This window comes from Ciconia boyciana, chromosome 5 (assembly GCF_034638445.1).
Source record: "Ciconia boyciana chromosome 5, ASM3463844v1, whole genome shotgun sequence".
In the NCBI taxonomy this organism is placed as follows: Eukaryota; Metazoa; Chordata; class Aves; order Ciconiiformes; family Ciconiidae; genus Ciconia; species Ciconia boyciana.
The window spans coordinates 21,455,598-21,473,775 of NC_132938.1; the positions used below are offsets into that span (position 1 = coordinate 21,455,598).

General features: G+C 36.7%; 1 protein-coding gene across 2 annotated transcripts in view; it reads left to right on the forward strand.

Moving 5' to 3' along the window:
• The window catches only part of STIM2 (stromal interaction molecule 2), a 75,819-nt gene extending 58,083 nt beyond the window's left edge, over window positions 1-17,736 (forward strand). The window contains exons 4-13 of one of the 2 annotated variants that reach the window (XM_072861469.1): window positions 249-360; window positions 1,018-1,133; window positions 2,512-2,689; window positions 3,596-3,773; window positions 4,377-4,544; window positions 4,759-4,859; window positions 5,112-5,350; window positions 8,967-9,168; window positions 9,444-9,592; window positions 9,973-10,148. In XM_072861469.1, coding sequence (XP_072717570.1) covers window positions 249-360; window positions 1,018-1,133; window positions 2,512-2,689; window positions 3,596-3,773; window positions 4,377-4,544; window positions 4,759-4,859; window positions 5,112-5,350; window positions 8,967-9,168; window positions 9,444-9,592; window positions 9,973-10,010 — 1,481 coding nt within the window. In that variant the 3' untranslated portion in view covers window positions 10,011-10,148. Of the gene's footprint in view, window positions 1-248; window positions 361-1,017; window positions 1,134-2,511; window positions 2,690-3,595; window positions 3,774-4,376; window positions 4,545-4,758; window positions 4,860-5,111; window positions 5,351-8,966; window positions 9,169-9,443; window positions 9,593-9,972 lie in introns of both variants that reach the window. The other variant, XM_072861468.1, reaches the window with a different exon arrangement.
• Window positions 17,737-18,178: the final 442 nt, after the last annotated feature.

Below are 18,178 nucleotides of genomic sequence, written 5' to 3' on the forward strand. Positions count from 1 at the left end.
GAAATGTTTCTATTGATTCCATGCTTGTTTGTTTATAGTTTGCCTAAGCTTCCTCTGAGAAGCATATAATGAAAAAGGCAAAATGCCAGAAACACCTTGGTGAATGTTAATGCTAATTTTTCTGCAATTATATTTGGCTAAACCCTCTTGCTCAGTGTAACCTGCTTTTCTACTGCTTGTCTCCTATGTCTTGCTATTGATTTTTACAAAAATTAAAGGTAATTAAACTGATTTTTTTTTTCTTCCAGTTCATAACTGGACTCAAGAGGACACTCTTCAGTGGCTGTCAGAGTTTGTTGAACTGCCTCAATATGAAAAGAATTTTAGAGACAGCAATGTCAATGGAACAACACTTCCCAGGTAAATGTTTCTTCTGGATTCGTTTTAAATGATTCCCTGTAGGTTGCTACTTCAGTCTGTTAGACCCAAAGTCTAACAAGATATGGTCAAATGCAAGAAAAGAGAAGCATCCTTGCAGTTTTGAAGAGCTGACTGCATTTTTTTCCCTGCCAAAATATTTCAAAATATAAATGCTTCTTGCCACTCTTAATCTTAGTTTTGTTTCTTGCTGTTGAAGCTTTTATCGATTATCACATAATTCTGCATGGTAGCGAACTTTCTTTTGAACAACTTCCAATCTATTGTATGGGCATACATCAAAAACTATCTGCAGAACCCCTTTTCTTGAGCATAACTACTAAATTTGGGTATTGCATGTACTTCAGACAGTTGGTGTCACAAGTCTGCAAATATACTATTACCTTTAACTATGCTAAATGGATTTATTTCATTATTATTCCAGAAAGAAAAGAATAGGGAAATGATTTGATGTTCTTCCTATGCCACATGCTGCTATGCTTTTTTAATAGCACTACTGTCATTGTATTATATCTCTCACTCTAATTGTATAACTGTAATCTATATACCTGTGGGAAATGCTATTGATGTATTTCTTTCCATAGACTGGTTTTGAATATAGCTTGTGCAATAGGTAACGTTTTGTCTTATCATTAACAGGATAGCAGTAAATGAACATGCTTTCATGATCTCTCACTTGAAAATAATTGACCGGAGCCATAGACAGAAGCTTCAGCTTAAAGCTTTGGATGTTGTTTTATTTGGACCTCTCACACGTTAGTAACTTTTTGGAGTTTTTTCTTATCTCTTATTTGTAAGAATTCAACAGAGAATGCTTTCAGTGACACTTGATACTGTAGGTAGGACAGCTTATCTATTTTGTGGATGTACTGATGGATTGCTTGGCATGACTTGTGGAACTGGGCAATGAATTAAAAAAGGTTATCAGGATGCTGGCATCAGGACAAAGGTTCACTTCTCTGTGTAAGATTATGTAGAAATTTTGGTATAACCCCACTTGACAGATGTATGTTGGCTTTTGTGTCACAAGAAGTGTCCACTAAATGTTTTTGACTGTTTAAATTACACTTATAGTAATGTTACACTCAGTTCCCAGTTAGCTTGGACAGTGTAAGCCGGGATGCTGAAATGAGAGGGGATGACCTTCCCCCAAGGAAGAAAAAAGGAGATGGTGGTGCAAATCCAATACCAGTGTATTTTGTGCAGACTCGAGTTTAAGTGCAGTTAAATTTAATGCAGGAGTTCCACATATGACCCATTTTAGCACATGCAGACATTTCCTTACCACATCACCAGTGGTCTGCATGCTTGCTTGTACACAGTTACAGGTCTGTTGTGGCACTGTGCATGTCGGGTGTTCCTGAACTAGGAGACCTTTCCAGAGCTCGGTGGTCAATTTGGAGACTAGTGAATGACTTGGCAAAAGCCAGGCCAGATCTGAGCTGGCCTGACTGATACAAGTTAGCCTGACAGATCTGAGCTGGAGATTTTTAGGGAAAAAAAGCACTTTGTGTTTGCATTATACCTTTAATGCTAGCAGAAACTGTCTTTTAAAATTTTGTTTTACAAAGGTGCAAGTGACTATAAAAGTTGCGCTAACAAAGAAGTGTATGTGAATCTTGGATATAATATGTTGGCAATCCAGGTTTTGCTTTTAAAAAGTACTGCTGTTAGCTACTTACCCCTTTAAAATCTACTTTATTTTGTACAAGTGCATTTTTAACTTAGCATGGGGTATTCCAGAGGGCACAGACTGGGGAGAATTTACTGAAATGTAACTGAAGTTCCTGCTGGCCTGATAAAGTGTAATTGGGGAAACTCTCTCTTAACTCATTTAAATGAAGATATAGACTATGTATTGTGAAAGTTTAGTAAGCTTTCCTCAATCTAATATATGTTTTAGTATAGAATAAGTAGATTGTATTAGAGCAGAGTTGCTTATATTGTATGGAAAATGCTCTGGGATCCATGTGAAAGGTTGAAAGGTAGCTGTTGGAGATGGTTGAGATAGATGAGCTGGAATTCTGTTTAGCATCAGGTTCTGTCACCTTTTAGACTGTAAGGAAAAAAAAGGTCCATAGTCTGTTGTCAGTATCAATCAACTAGTTAATGATCATGTTATTCTCTGCACAGGTCCCCCTCACAACTGGATGAAGGATTTTATATTAACAGTTTCTATAGTTATTGGTTTTGGAGGCTGCTGGTTTGCCTATACACAGAACAGAACCTCAAGAGAACATATCACAAAAATGATGAAGGACTTAGAAAGTCTCCAAACAGCAGAGCAAAGTCTCCTTGACTTGCAGGAAAGGTATAAAAACTAAAAAAGTTAATGTTTAGTTGTCCTTTTGTTTTGAGGTTAAATACAAATACAGATCCTTTATAGTCATAAATTATTTGCATTAAGCTGCCTTTGGATTTTGTTCATCTTCATTTTGCGTGGAAATTGTGATTTCGGTGATGATGGGTTTTTGGGTAGAAATTGCTTCTGGGCATTTTAGCAGGCAATATGAACTTGTGGATGAAGGTAGAATAGAGGTTCTATCTTTTTTACCTACAGATTTAGAAGTATGTTATTTTCATATAATTACAGTTTACTTTGCAATACTTACATACATGGAAATGAGAACATTTCTTCTGTTTTTAAGCTCTTAAGACTGAAAAGACCTGGACTGATTACTTTCTATTGCTTATTTAGCAATGTGAGAGTTGATAGTCTGTTCTGGTGCACCAGTAACTCAATTGTCTATGAAGATTGGTATTTTGATCTTATTACACCTTTAATGAAGGTTCACCTAAAAGTTTCCATATTTTGTCTGACGTGCACATCACATTGTGTGATGTAATTGCTGCTGGTTCATGAAGCTTGCACCATTTTTATTATCACAGAATGGTTGAGGTTGGAAGGGACTTCTGGAGGTCATCTTGTTCAGCCCCACCTGCTCAAACAGGATCATCTAGAACAGGTTGCCCAGGACCATGTCCAGGCAGCTTCTGAATATGTCCAAGGATGGAGACTCTACCACCTCCCTGGGTAACCTGTGCCAGTGCTCAGTCACCCTCATGGTGAAAAAGTGTTTCCTGATGTTCAGACGGAACTTCTTGTGTTTTGGTTTGTGCCCGTTAATGTTGCTGGAAACATTTTCTTCTCCTGAGGACTGCAACTTTTAACAAATATGCTGTGTGTTTTCTCATATTTTTTTGTTCAATTGTGAAGGCTTGAGAAGGCACAAGAAGAGAACAGAAATGTTGCTGTGGAAAAGCAAAATCTGGAGCGCAAAATGATGGATGAGATCAATGATGCAAAACGGGAAGCTCATCGCTTAAGGGAGTTGAGGGAAGGAGCTGAATGTGAGCTCAGCAGGCTCAAATATGCAGAGGAAGAGCTCGTACAGGTATCTGCAAACCGTTTATAATTTTACTGTTTACTTTAAAATGGTCCTGGTTTTATTAGATCTTTAGGAGTGTTTAAAGCAGCATTTCTCTAATGCTAGATTTGAATGGAAAAATTCTAAGAGCATTTAATGATTGTCTGTCAATCATGCCATTATCTAGTAAAATAATCCTGAAACTATAAAAAGACATACACTTGGTATATTAGCTTATCATAATGTTGTTGGATTCATGGAACAAAATATATACAAAAGCTTTTTTCCTGTCTTATCAGATGAGAGATAGTAGTTTTGTCTCACTCTTCTGAGTAGCAGTAGATTGGATTTTTTGTACTAAATAAATGCTGTCTTACAAAAATATTTAAGCTTCAAGTTAGGGACTATATATCATAGGAAAAAAAGTCTGAGTATAATATAGCATATGAATTTCCATATACTATATTTCAGAAATGCCTGATCTGCCTTCATGATGGCAATTAGCACACACCAAAGCTCTGTAAAGCCTTAGTATGTTGCTGTGGGGTATAAGTTGTTTATATTTCACTTTCTTCTGCTGTCAGTTCTAATGATACTCTTGGTGACACTTTTATTTCTTTTTGATGCTAGGTTCGCATGGCTTTAAAAAAGGCTGAGAAGGAGTTTGAGCTGCGAAGTAATTGGTCTGTTCCTGAAGCTTTGCAGAAGTGGCTTCAGTTAACACATGAAGTTGAAGTACAATATTACAATATCAAAAGACAGCATGCAGAAATGCAATTAGCAGTTGCCAAAGATGAGGTACTAACTCTTATTCTTCAGCTACTTAAAGACTTTTCTGATCTGTTGCTAGATATATGAAATAGTAAATACAAATTATTCAGATAAGTGTTTGGGTATTTTTTTTTCTCCTCTGAGTTGTTGTTTGCTACCTGTCAATATTGCTGAAGTTTTGTTATATGTGTTAAGTATATAACTTCTAGTTTTATGGCTTTCATTTTATCTTGCTTTTTAGGCAGAAAAGATAAAAAAGAAGAGAAGCACTGTATTTGGAACATTACATGTTGCACACAGCTCCTCCCTGGATGAAGTGGACCATAAAATCCTTGAAGCAAAGTAAGAGTATTACCAGGATGTATATTCTTTTGTGATTTATTATTCCTGGAACAATGGATTTTTTTTGAAAGTTATGGAATTTAGTGTCTTAGTGTTTTTGCACTTTTAAGTAAAACAGTTTAAAAGTTATTAAAGTGCGAATATTTGGACAGTCCTAATGGATCTTCTGGTATGCTAGAATGACTGCACTTGTGTTGCTTTGCTTTATCATTAAGAACAGTATAGGTAATTTTATTGTGTGCTTTTCTTCAGGAAAGCACTCTCTGAGTTGACGACATGTTTGCGAGAGCGTCTTTATCGATGGCAACAGATTGAGAAGATTTGTGGTTTTCAAATAGCACACAATTCTGGGCTACCAAGCTTGACCTCCTCTCTCTACTCTGATCACAGCTGGGTAGTTATGCCTCGAGTTTCCATTCCTCCTTACCCAATTGCAGGGGGAGTTGATGACTTAGATGAAGATACTCCTCCAATAGTTTCACAGTTTCATGGTAAGTGGTTAGCTCAGTAAAAAGAAAAGGGAAAAGTTGTGGAGGCATGGGATTTTAAAGTCAGGTGGGAGAAGAGTGCTGAAATCAAACAGGATTGGATCAAAGTCAAAAGACCAAAATTCTATCTAGCATTTCAGATGCATCTTTTGGGACTTGCGTAAACTGAAAACTGGGTTTTGCAATAAAGATAACATGAAGAAAAAGCCTTTATTCCCTTTCAGTGGGGGAGTGGGGGACAAATCCAGCTAATCTTTTGAAAGTCTGCTTGTCGCGCTTGGATTGCCACTTAGACAAAAATTTATAATGAGTAATGCTGAATTTCTGTTAGCACGTTTATTCTTTCAGATGGAAGGGATGGAGTTAGTCTAGGGTCCCTTGAGCTACTAGGAGGATCACACCCTTTGAGAGGCTGCATGCTACATAGCTTTTCAAACATTCTTTAGTGCCTGGAACAAAATCCTGTTGTTGTCCAAGGGAAGCTTTCAGGCAGAACGTTTGTGTTTGGATACAGCGGGTTTTTTGAGTGTAAGGCAGAGGCGCCAAGTGCTGGAGGGAGGGAAATCCAGCTTTGGTTAAACTATGATCAAAAGATATACACTGGGGATTCAGACCACCCTCATATCTTGAGTCATTACGTCAATACAAGAGCTTGCTTCATGGAAGTTGTGATTAACTGGACTCTAGAGGCAAATCAAAAAGATGAGCTCCCATGTAGCTATTCAAACAAGCAATAGCAAGCTGAGGAATGAGTAGGAAACAAAACTTTGTCATATGTGTACATTTTTCTTCCAGGGCTGGGATTCTCAGAAGAAATTAGAACTGTATTTGAAATATTTGATGTATAAGAAAAACACGTTTTTCTTCTGAGTGTACCAACCTTTTTTCTGCAGGCCACATTGACAAGTTCATTAATCCCCTTGCAACACTACTTACTGCAAGTTCTGATCACATTTAAAGAATACTGTCTCTCTAGTTGCCTTCACCTTGAAGGCTTTGATTTAAACCTTAGCAACAAATTTCTTGGATGGCCCAGTAAAATATGGATGCCTAGAGTTAAACTTTCAAGTCTATATGGAGAAACCTGTGGTCTGATTTCAAAATGAAGAGCTCCATTTATTACCACAACTTTCCAGATGGTCTAAAATGACAACACACTTAGATATGTAATATAAGACTTCAGACTTGTGACTTTTTTAGTCACTCTTCTCATTCAGGTCTTGCATAGAAGTGAAGCCAGTGAGCAAAGTGCAGCCGGTTCAGAGGAACTACGATTAGAGAAGGACTGTACAGTTTGTAAGAGCGTACTTAGTTGAAACTTTACTGTATGCTTTTGCAGTTATGGTTTAATTTTTTTGTTAAAGTTCAGTTCATTTGGAAGTATTTAGCTAATGGATGTTGTCTCAGTCAGTGATGAAAGTTATCTGAACCTTTTGTAACATTACAAAAACTTTAAATGTGTTTTTCTGAATTTTGGTAAGGCATGAGAGACTGATTTTGTTAAAGTAATCACATGAGGGAAGTAGCTTCTTAATTACTAGCTTTTAAAATTTCTACTCAGTAAAAAAAAAAACCTGGAAACATTTGGGAGTGGGGAAAGAGAGGGAAAACATGCTAAATGATCTGTGTCTGAAACTAGTTCAGGAGTCAAATTATGGTAGGTTAGTTTGGTAACTGCTAGATTATTCCCATCCTTTAGACAAAAATGACAAATGCACATGAGGTAGGACAGAAGCAAAATGGCTTGTCTCACTCGTGAGGCTTCAGTTAAAATGCGGTGTGCAGACAGGTCCGTTACGAGCAAGACTGTTTCAGTTTCTGGACCTAAACTGAACTGTCTAGGCTGTTACCTTGCGCCAGTATCCTTTGATCTCTTAAGATTAACAAAATTTGAAGTCTGCCAGACAGGATTCTTTGTGCTGCGGCAAGTGGGATGATAGGCTAAAATGATGTGAAGTAATAGATCTGTTTAATCAATCCGGAGCTGATGAACAAAAGGGGATAAAGAAATAGATGTATGAGACTGGAACAAAGTCATTACAGGAAGGTGATAGTGAAACTTCTATTTTTCCATTGACTGACTAGGATTCAGCTGATTCCTTGATTTAGTGAGTTTCATTTGTACTAGAAAATTCTAAATGTTAAATTGTCATAGCTGAGTCCTTCATAATCCCATGTTTGTACACCCACAAGGAACCAAAATGCTTGTAACTTCTGTCAAAATTCACTGATGGTGCAGTCTTGTTCTTTTTTACACCAGTGAGTAGGATGGCATCTGATTTACTTGGACACATAGTACAAATTTCCTAAAGGTATTCTTATTCTCTTATCTCGGTTCACGTTTGCTTTTTAGGAAAATTTTTGTAATGACACAAGCTTATTTTTGAGCTGCCAACACCTGCTTTTCAGGTCAGTAGGGAGTTCATCAAAAGTAAAATGAAAAGTTTGAGTTACATGACGACTGTCATGTTGGGACTTGTAAACCTTTCTTTTTTGCTCAGCCCAGCAGGAAACAAAGTTTAAGTGTTGGCGAAGGTGCAGCTACTTGCTATTTTGTGAAAGTTGTGATTTCCTGCACTAAAAGCAGAAAGACAACTCAACCTTTACTGAGATTCCAGGAAGGGAAATTATAGTTTACCTGATGTTAAACTGGCATCTCAAAAAATTAAAATGCATTTTGTCAGGCTAGACATCCTTGTCTACAAAAATAATTGAATTTTTTTAAGTGTGTTGTGTTTGGTAAACATTTTGAACATCAATAAGGGTATGGTCTGTCTTACCTAAGCAGTGATGCATTCTGTGGCACAGTTTGAGGAGAGGTATGAGAAGTCCTGAGGCTCATAACAGCTGGCCTGAAAACAGGTCTGTAGATTTATTTTCATAGAAATATTGCTGCCTAATCATCTTTTGAAGGAGGAATTGGGTTAGGAACATTTTAATTTGTCACTTCCTGTTAGATACTTTACTGGTCAAGTCTTGTGTTGCTGTCTCTACCCGTTCTTAGTATTTTTGTTTCCGGAAATTCATAGGTAGCCTGGCAAAAGAATGTGTTATCAAATAGGAAATTCTTGAGCTTAAAATGAGGTTGAATTATATATTTTCTATCATATTATATAAATGAAATTGGTCTTCCATGTCTAACGTAACTTTAAATTAATACAGCATATTTCACTTGGCTGTTTGGTTAGGTATACCTACATTGCAAAACTTTTACATATTCTTTCAAGCTCCAAATTGCCACACAAGTAAAATACAGGATATTGTGTAATATACCAATTTCAAGACTGTTATTTTTAGTTTATAAAGGGTTGGGAGTTTCAGTAGAATCTTTCTTTTTGTTCTCAAGAGAGCATAGTGAGCCAGAGCTTTGGTGCATGAGGTCAGAGTAATATTTGGCAGGCACAAAACTGCTGCAGTCGCATCTTGGTTAGCTGCTTCATCTAACTGTAGAATGTATAAGGTGATGCCAGTCTTTCTTCCCTCTAAACAGTTGAGCAATGTCAAAGTTGTTTAAGAATCACTGTGGCTGAAGCAGATACCTGCTATTTAGTCTTCAGAGTGGATATTGTTAACATCGATGTCACTTGGAGGGTTTTGGTTTGCTTTCTCTTTGCCTCAGGGTCCATTGTAAAACCTCCCAGCACACTGGCAAGAAGCAGTAGCTTGTGTCGATCAAGACGCAATGTTGTGCCATCATCTCCACAGTCTCAGCATGCTTTGCACTCCCCTGACCCTGACATCCTTTCTGTGTCAAGCTGTCCAGCTCTTTATCGAACTGAAGAGGAGGAGGAAGCCATTTACTTCTCTGCTGATAAACAATGGTACGGAGATTATCAAACAGTGCTTGGAACTCTGATAGGATTATTTGAGACTAACAGTTTAGAATTAGAGGTTGAAACAAGCCAAAAGTTAAAGTAATCTGTAGGATAATATAAATTAATATAGTCCATATGGAAGAGAGAGAGTTCTTGTCTGGTATGTGTATGTAAATAGCTAGCATGTCATATACAGTTAAGTAATGTTACAATCCAGGGTGCACTGAACTAACCCTGATTCTCCATTACAATATGTTACTGGCTTTTACATCTGAAACTAGGATCAAAAGCAATGTCAGCTACTGGGCGAAGAGAAGATGGATGGTAACACAATTCTTACAGCATGTTGAGCGTGTACCTACTCTTGTTACATGGCCTCATAGGAAAAGGTTAAATTCCTTTTGGAAGGAGCAAATGAGCTTGTTGAAAGGTAGGGACACTTGTCCTGAAGAAACTTTTTGTATATGATAGGCTTAAATCTCCTTCTTTCATTCAATAACTTTTCTGACTTCACGTGCCAGAAAGATAGTTTTTGTTCTTTGAAGTAAGATACAAATGACTGATTCTGGGCAGGTGCTGCTGCCCACAAAAACAAGATTGCACAAATTAATTAAGTTTAGATAATAAAATGATGTAATGCAAGTTGTAAGTTAAATTGTTTAACTTCATGTTTTTTGTTAATTAACGACTAAGGAAAGTGTGGGTGGTGCTTTTAGACTAATGTTATTGATTCTAAATTAATTTCCTTTTTAACTGCATGAAGGAGATAATAGTTTCATTATGTTTTCTCCTCTCTTTGCTCTGATTCAGGGAAGTACAGGAAACAGGTTCGGAATGTGACTCCTTAAATTCATCCACTGGAAGGAAGCAGTCTCCTCCAGCAAGTCTTGAGATGTACCAGACACTTTCTCCTCAGAAAGTATCCCCAGAAGAATTCTCACTGGAGGAATCATCTACGGGAGACTCCTCTTCTCTAACTGCAGATATTTCTAGGGGCTCTCCTGACTGTGTAGGCATGGCAGAAACTAAGAGCATGATCTTTAGTCCTGCAAGCAAAGTTTATAATGGAATCCTGGAGAAGTCCTGCAGCATGAACCAGCTTTCAACTGGGATCCCAGTCCCAAAGCCTCGGCACACCTCGTGTTCTTCAGCCAGCAGTGATAGTAAACCCAGCCATGAAGCTGCTTCTGTCCCTAGGATAAGTAGCATCCCACAGGACCTGTACCAAAATGGTGAAAAAACCAAAAAGCCATCAAAAATAAAAAGCCTCTTTAAGAAGAAGTGTAAGTGAGGTGGGCAGAAGAAACCTATAGTAATGTTATAAGAACTCTATTTTTTAAATCTTTAGGAATGTAATTCCATTTGAGCATTCCAGACTGAATGCCCTAATGGAATGCTCTGTAGGTCAACTATATTTAACTGACTGTACTGTCAAAGGTCGTGCCAGCTGTCAATGAGAAATCATTAAAAAGTTCAGACAGTTTACATTCATTTCTGCCTATTTATTTCTTTTTTTTAGTTTGTCTTTTTTAGTGGTTTTTTATTGTTTTGTTGGCTTTTTTTTTTTTAGTTTATTCATAAACCATTTTTAAGCCACTTTTGGACTTCTAAGCTTTAATGGACTAGTAAGCCTTCCTGGGCTTGCTAAAGTTTCTTGTTTACCAGAGCATCTTCCTATCTTTCCGTAGAGCTAGGACATTTATCTACTGGACTTTAAGAAAAATAAAAGAAGTAGAACTAATTGAATTGCACTACTGTTTTACAGACTGGAAAAGCCTCTCTGCAAGTGAAACTGAAAGACTTGTATTTGACTGAGAAGATGAATCTTTTCACTTTTAGATCTTTTGGGGTTTTTAAGTAGAACTTAGGATTTCTAATTGACTTGATTTCTGGAAATGGAAATGCCATGCTTTTATTATGGGAAGCTTTGTTAGATGCATTTATTATTAGAATGGTTCAAGTCCTGCTGTAAAGATCATGTTTTTCCCAGGACTTTCACTGTGATTTTACTTCACTGCAGGCTGTAGGGGGGGCAGGGGGAAAGTAATTTAACAAGAGAAGAGGCTCTTGATTCCTTATGCAAGTGATGGATATGAAACTTGACTGAGGACTGAAAATATTCACCCTCTTAAAATGAGGAGGGGGGATAGTAGCTTTTGTTTACAGACTGACAGACAATGGACATTTGGTTTGTGAAAGTTTGTACTGTGGTAAAGATAATAAATTGGAAACATTATTGTGCTTGGGAATGTTCCAATTTTAGCTGATGCTTGTTTCAGACATGTTTCAGAGGTCCTGTTAATTGAAAGCTGTTGTAGGCTACATTGCTTATGCTTACTGCTGTGTATAAGTTATTATATTTTTTGGATTAGCTATTAATGTCTTAATGTCCTCCTTTTGTAAGATTTCATACACTTTATTTTTGTATAGTTTGAAGATTTAGCTGTTCAGACATGTCTGAAGTAAATGGTATAATTTTATAATGCATACTGTTATACTAACTCATAATTTTAGGTATAAAGATAGATATAAAAGTGAGACTCGACATGCTTCAGATAAAAGCAATTTTTATGTTAAGCTTTTATAGGGAGAGATGAAATTACAACGAGGTAACAAGGAAGCCTTCTTAGGGCAACAGTAGCTAGTTGTTCAAAAACATATTTTTATTTTTTTTTAAACAGTTGGAGACAACAAATGTACTGCTGGAGCAACAGTGCCTTTCATTCAGTTTGTCTGAAAATATTAATACTGAGCAGGAATTTCTTTGGAGGTACATTCCAAAGAAATACTTCTTGCTCTAGTGAACACAAGCAATTTACCCAGTGATGACTAAACAGTTTCAGCTCTTCCATAGGGGTATTCTAGTTGCCTCAGTAACAGGTGCCACTGCCAAGGACCTTTGATTAGGGGCTCACATGCCAATATGTACATGCTGTACTGTATGAAAGAATTAATTCACTGACTGCCTAAATTTTTTTCTAGTAAGGAGCCTTCAAAACCTGTAGCTAATTGAAATCAAGTGATACATGTCTTTTTTATCACTTTCTATTTAGGTTCCACTGTACATAACTGATGTGTTAGTTCTGTCCTCAAGAAGTGGTGGTGATGTTAACAGAAGCATCTACTGTGGCTAGTGAAATGGTTAGAAGAGGAAGGTTAGAAAATGGGATGGAGACCTTACATGTGCAAGTACCTCAAAAGTCCTGGTACATTGATTAATTCCTTAAGAGAACAGAAGAAATCCAGAGTTTTACTGTCTAACAAAGAATGATTGTATGTCATCTATACAGAAAAGCATAGGAGGAATCAACTGTTTGGTAAAGTTGGAGAAGAGAAAAATTGGTGGAATAGAAAATAATGAGAACATGCTATTGTTCCATTATTCTCTGAATCATGAGATTGAACAGCTATAGCTGCAAAAAAAGTAATCACAAGGTAACAAGGGTCTCTTTGAACAAAGTTTGTACACTCTGTACATGATAGACAGAAAAAGCAGCGATACAGAAAGACTTGTGCCAGAGAATCACCTCAATGCTGAGCCTTCAGAGTTGTAGTTAAAAGCCTGATGAAGTACTTGAACATGTACAAAGGGAAAAAATACATAAAAGTAGGGAACTTATTTTGCCTCCCAAACAGCATGAAGACGACTACTACCAGAAAAATGTTCAGTTTTGATGTCTGCATTTGAGAAGGCTGTAGCAATAATTGAGTTTAAAGTAAGATCTGGGGCTGGACAGTAGATCTTGCAGTGTGAGGTCTGAGGAACTCTGTCTCTATCATTACCAAAGAAGATGAAGGGGCATTTTGGTACTGGAGAGTAAATATTTACACACAGAAAAAAATATCCGGTGCTGAGGAGTGGGAGGACAGCACTTCTTAATCCTGATATCAAAGTCAGGCAGCCTCAAATGCTGAGAAGCCAAAACAGACAAATTCAGTGTTCTGTAGTAAATATAACTAAAAATTGAAATAGAGGAGGTGTTGGACTCTTGGCTGTGAGTTTAAGTGTTAAGTATCTTTTGAAAATACACAATTTAACTGTCTTGTGGAAGAAAATACGTTATGGCATTGTACAAACGAATCAGATGATATTATCATAGTGATAGATTTTGGCTTCAAAATGGCAAACCTTTGGAGCACAGACTGCTCTCAACACTCAGTTTATCACCAGCTGTCCTGTAACTTTATAGCTGCTACTTAATAAATATTATAGAACTAAAAGCTTAAGTTAATATGATCAGAAGTGGTGAGTGTTGAATGTTGGAGCACAAACTGTAATTTTAAGTTCATAGAGCTGGGTTTTTTAAAAGATTATTTTAATAGACAACTTGCGCATCTTGCCACCTAAATTTGTCCACAAACCAAGTGGCTTGCATTGCTCCTACTATGGCTACTGTAGAAACACTCGTCCTCAAACTGTTAGCATCCTTTTGCTAAGGTATGTTGAGGGCACTGACTCTTAAGGTAGATGCTCACTGGCAAACATCAAACCCAGTCTTAATGTTGAAGTACCTGGCATATGTCAACATCTCAGAAGTGAGACAATGTGCTTTACAAGGTCCTCTTTTTCCTCCGTTTGCTTGACGGTGTAACTTGAACTGGCTGGCAGTCAGTGAGTCCAGCCAGCATTCCAGCCACTGGGATTTCTGTAAGACATGTCAGTCATTCGAGACAATCATCTAGTGTCATATCCTTAAATGGCTGAGGACTTCCTAAGCTCTAAACACAGAATGGTTGTGATCAGACGTTTTGTGGGGTTTTTTTGTGGTGGTTTTTTGTTGTGTGTGGGGTTTTTTTTGTGGTGTGGTTTTTTTTGTTTTGTTTTGTTTTTTAGCTTTTATAGCTAAAATCCATGTTCTAGTTTAAATTCTCTGGTATTTTTCAGAATACGAGGATCTTGCTTTCTTAAATATTTTGTTAGAGTCCTTTTTCAGAACAGCAGCCCCTTTGTGGAACTGCCTAAAAGGCTTCTCTCTGAAGAGTTTACCATTTAAGTTTTTCACCTGTAAAAGGAAGAAGTGTCAAGTGTGTGGTTCTATATAAAGAAGAAGAAAAAAACACCAATTCTTCCAAAACTGAACAAACCCACACCTTTCCACAATTCTTACTAAAGCTATGTGATGCTTCTTTCCTAATAGTGTAAAAATTTTAGGAAAGGCATTTCTGGTTGCCGTGGGGAATGCTTTTGACTAGCTTACAGTGGACTTTGAGATTAAAACAGTGGATTCTTTTTCCCTGCTCAGTGATGGAATTTAGAATTGCTCATTGGCAGTTCCAGGCATATGTCAACTTTTCTTTCCCCACTTCGCTGGTACCTATGTAGCAGATTACCCTCCACTTTCTGATGGGCAGTTTGCTGAAAGAGGGAAGATTCTCCATCATAGTCAAGGTAATAATGTTATTGTAAGAATACAGTTCCTCATTTGGAAGCCTTGAAGATGGTGAAGCCAAGGATACCTGACTTCGGTTTTATGATATTTATGGATGCCCGCTTGAGTTAGGTATTAACTTATGACTGATTGAAAGCCTAAAAAGATAAAATTAATTAGAAATTGAAGCTTTCAAGATTTTGCCCTTTTGCTTCCCAATGTATGGGAAAACAGCATGCACAGGAGAGAGATGAGCTCTAATTAGCATTTCTCATACCACCAGTGTTTAAAGCTTCAGGATAGTTTCATTCCATTTCCAAGATACATTGCTGGAGAGTGATTACTACCTTAATTTTATAATGTATGCAAAGAACCATTTATTTTTCATTTACTTACAAGCAGGGGAGAAGAATGTAAATAAACTGAAAGCTTAACTAAAAAAAAATTTTTTTTTGAAGGAATTACTGGTTCTTGAACCTCTTTACTATTTGCTTATTTCCTTGTACAATATGTTAAGTAGGGTGAACATGGTTTTCTAATCTGTTCCAGTTGCACTAACTAAAGCGATGCATTACTGTCTGATGTTTGAAACACTGCTTGCTCTGAATTGCTGTAGGCATTTTAATCCTGGATGTTGCATCTTCACTGAATAATGGTTAAGTCTATTAAGGCTGTTTGATGCTAAGTGCTGGTAAACTTTTCTACTAGTGACTTAAACACAGATGTTGGTATAACCAATAACCAAAAAGGCTTTTGCCAGTAGAGTTTGATTGCCTGACAGCATGTAAATGTTTAGGTAACCATTCTTTGAGGCTTCAGTAGCAGTTCAACAGTGTCATACACATTTCCAACAGATAGCTTTCCCTTCCAGACCTGTAGAGATGGTGCTGATCTGAAACTCCACTTAGTCCTCTCTTGCATAAACAGAATGCACCAATTCATATAAATTGTAACAATATTAATCTTTAAACTGTTATCCCAGTTTCTCTTGCATCTGACATTACTTAAGCAAGATGGCAGTACTTATCAGTCCACTTCAGTCTTTCAGAAATAAAATGGATTTGTGTTACCTTTTTTTCTCTACAACTTTGAGTTTACCAAATTGTGTGTGTGTTCTGTGTATTTAATGCTTCACTGAAATGAAAGTGGGAAGGTTGGTCTCTGCTTAGATGTTTTAAGGAAAGCACATTTGAGCAGGGTAAAAAGGAAATTCCACTTGCTCATTGCAGAGGATGAAAAAGAGTTCAGAGGTATTTCATCTAAGTCAGAAGACTAAGGAATGCTCAGGACTTACATTGCTGGAGATGAGAGGTACATTCAGTCTCAAAGCTTCCAGATCAGTAACTTTATCCAAGAAAAAAACCCCTTTCTTTAGACATACTCTGCAGGGCATTACCTTCATATTTCTATTCCATTTTTGACCCAGCATTAAATTTGGTAGTTACAGCACTAACTTAGGTGATTGCCAGACCTCAGAGCAGTTTCAGATAATGATTTCATTAGCGTGTCTTAAAGTCAATTTTGGTTGAATATATGCTAAAGACATCTGAATTAAGACTTTCTCCTTTACATTCCTTTTACTTTAATTCAACTCAGTTCTTTGTAATCCCTCTACTGTTAAAAAAATAAACAGGTACTGCTGGTTGATTCATGTTCATGTTTAGAATACGGTATTTTTTTTCAGCTAAGAATTACTAATAGATAAGTGGTAGATAGTTGCTTTTTAAAGACTAGATCATGGTTGGATATTGTTGTAAAAACTGCTGTACTTCAGTTGAACTAGGTACAGCATTGACTGATGTAATTTGTGTATGAGCGGTAAAGTTAGCCTTCTTAAACTCACCTTTGTTTTTTTATTTGTATCTTAACTTGATGCTGCACAATTATTTTCAGACTTGAATTCATTTAAAATTAAGGTCAGTATGTCCAGCCCTACAAAAGTCAGTCTTCAATTGTCAGCCATCAGTCCCTTCTTACTGAAATGAATTAAAATCTTGAGTATTTGTACTAGCTTATTAGCTTGTTAGGTGTTAGACTAGGTTCCTGGAAGTCTTCAGGTGGAAGGCAGAGAAGAAGTGAACCAGGTAACCTGTGTTCTTTATCAGCTTTCAGATCCATCTCCCAGTACGACCGAGTCTCCCCAGGGGAATGTAGATGTACTTACTGCTTGGAATTTTGTAGTTAATTATATTTGGCTATCTAATTCTAATAACTTGCATGTGTGCTATGCTTGCTTGCTTTTTAATAGCTGACAAAAGCTATAGGAGATCTTGGGGGTTTGTTTAAAAAAATTGCTATTTAAAAAAAAAAAAGACTGGCAAGAGAAATCTGTCAGGCTGTGAACTGACTAGAGCCAACAAAGATCCCAGCTTTTTGTCTAAAAGAATTGTTTAAATAGTTCTTAATTAAATGAATTGGGTAGCATGTGTATTTTCACATTGCTGTCCTCCAAGCAACAAAAATAATTAAAATACCTACATTTCAGCAAGGCTATTTGGGAGATGTCTTGCCCTGTTTTTATTTTTAAGTAACATTGAGTTGTAGGGAGTGTTCAGCATATTAATGTCTGACTTAAAAGATTAGCAGAATTTGAATGGCTTGCGTTGTTTTGTTTAATTGCAGCTTTATAAAAATGTAGATATTTGCATAAAGCCCGTCATTGGATCTAGGTATGTTGCAATGACATAGCAAGAAGAGGACCAAGGCAAGTAAATATGTGCACAGTTTAAATCTCACTTAAGATGCTTTACTGTTCTGGGAATAGATGTTCTCCATGCAGATTCTGCTCTTCCTGTATTTGCTCTTAGCTTCTGTTTGTTTTCATTAGTTGAACTAAAATAAGAAACAAAGCCCTCAGACTGACTAGTTTCTGTCTCTCTAATATATACACACTGTACTTGCTTTTAACCTCATCTACTGCATGTTGTTAATGCTGTACACAAATGCAGTTGGAGTATTTATTTTGGTGTTGTACAGCATGATGCATTTCATTCCCCTTTCTAGTTTACCTCCCATTAGCTATAAATTGCTTTACAACTGGAAAAAACTGAGTTTTTGGGAATTGAGTCTGTTTGCATATAAAAATATTTTTATTTTTTTTTCTGTGAGTCTTATGAGAAATGTCCTGCTTGGAGAGTCTCAGACAGTATTTTCCTGTGTTTATTCATGTTGCTTTGCTTTATTTTATAAGTGGATATTGATTTCTAATGTGTTGTTACACTTAATGTTGAATAAATCTGACTTCCATTTTGAAAAGTGAAACTGTGTTAGTGAAAATGTTATATAATGTTAATTAATCTTAGACTGTTCTCAGAGTATATAAACTTTGATTTATTTATTTTATTTATTTATTTTAAACTTGAGACAAATTTTATTTGTTCTGCTTAGGATTCTGGCCGATATTTCCTTGCTTCATGCTATTATTAAGGCTTGACCACAATATTACTGGGAAGGGAAAGGTAGAGACAGTTTTGTTTGGCAGCTAGGGTGCTACAGTTAGGCTTGGAAATCCTGAGTCTTACTGCTTTTGCTTGAAAGAGCCTTTCTGAGTTCAAGTTACTTCATATTTTGAAGATTTGGGATTTTGCGTTTTTTCTTCCGAACAAGGTAAAAAGCCTTTCCAGATGACTGTTGGAATAATGCATAGC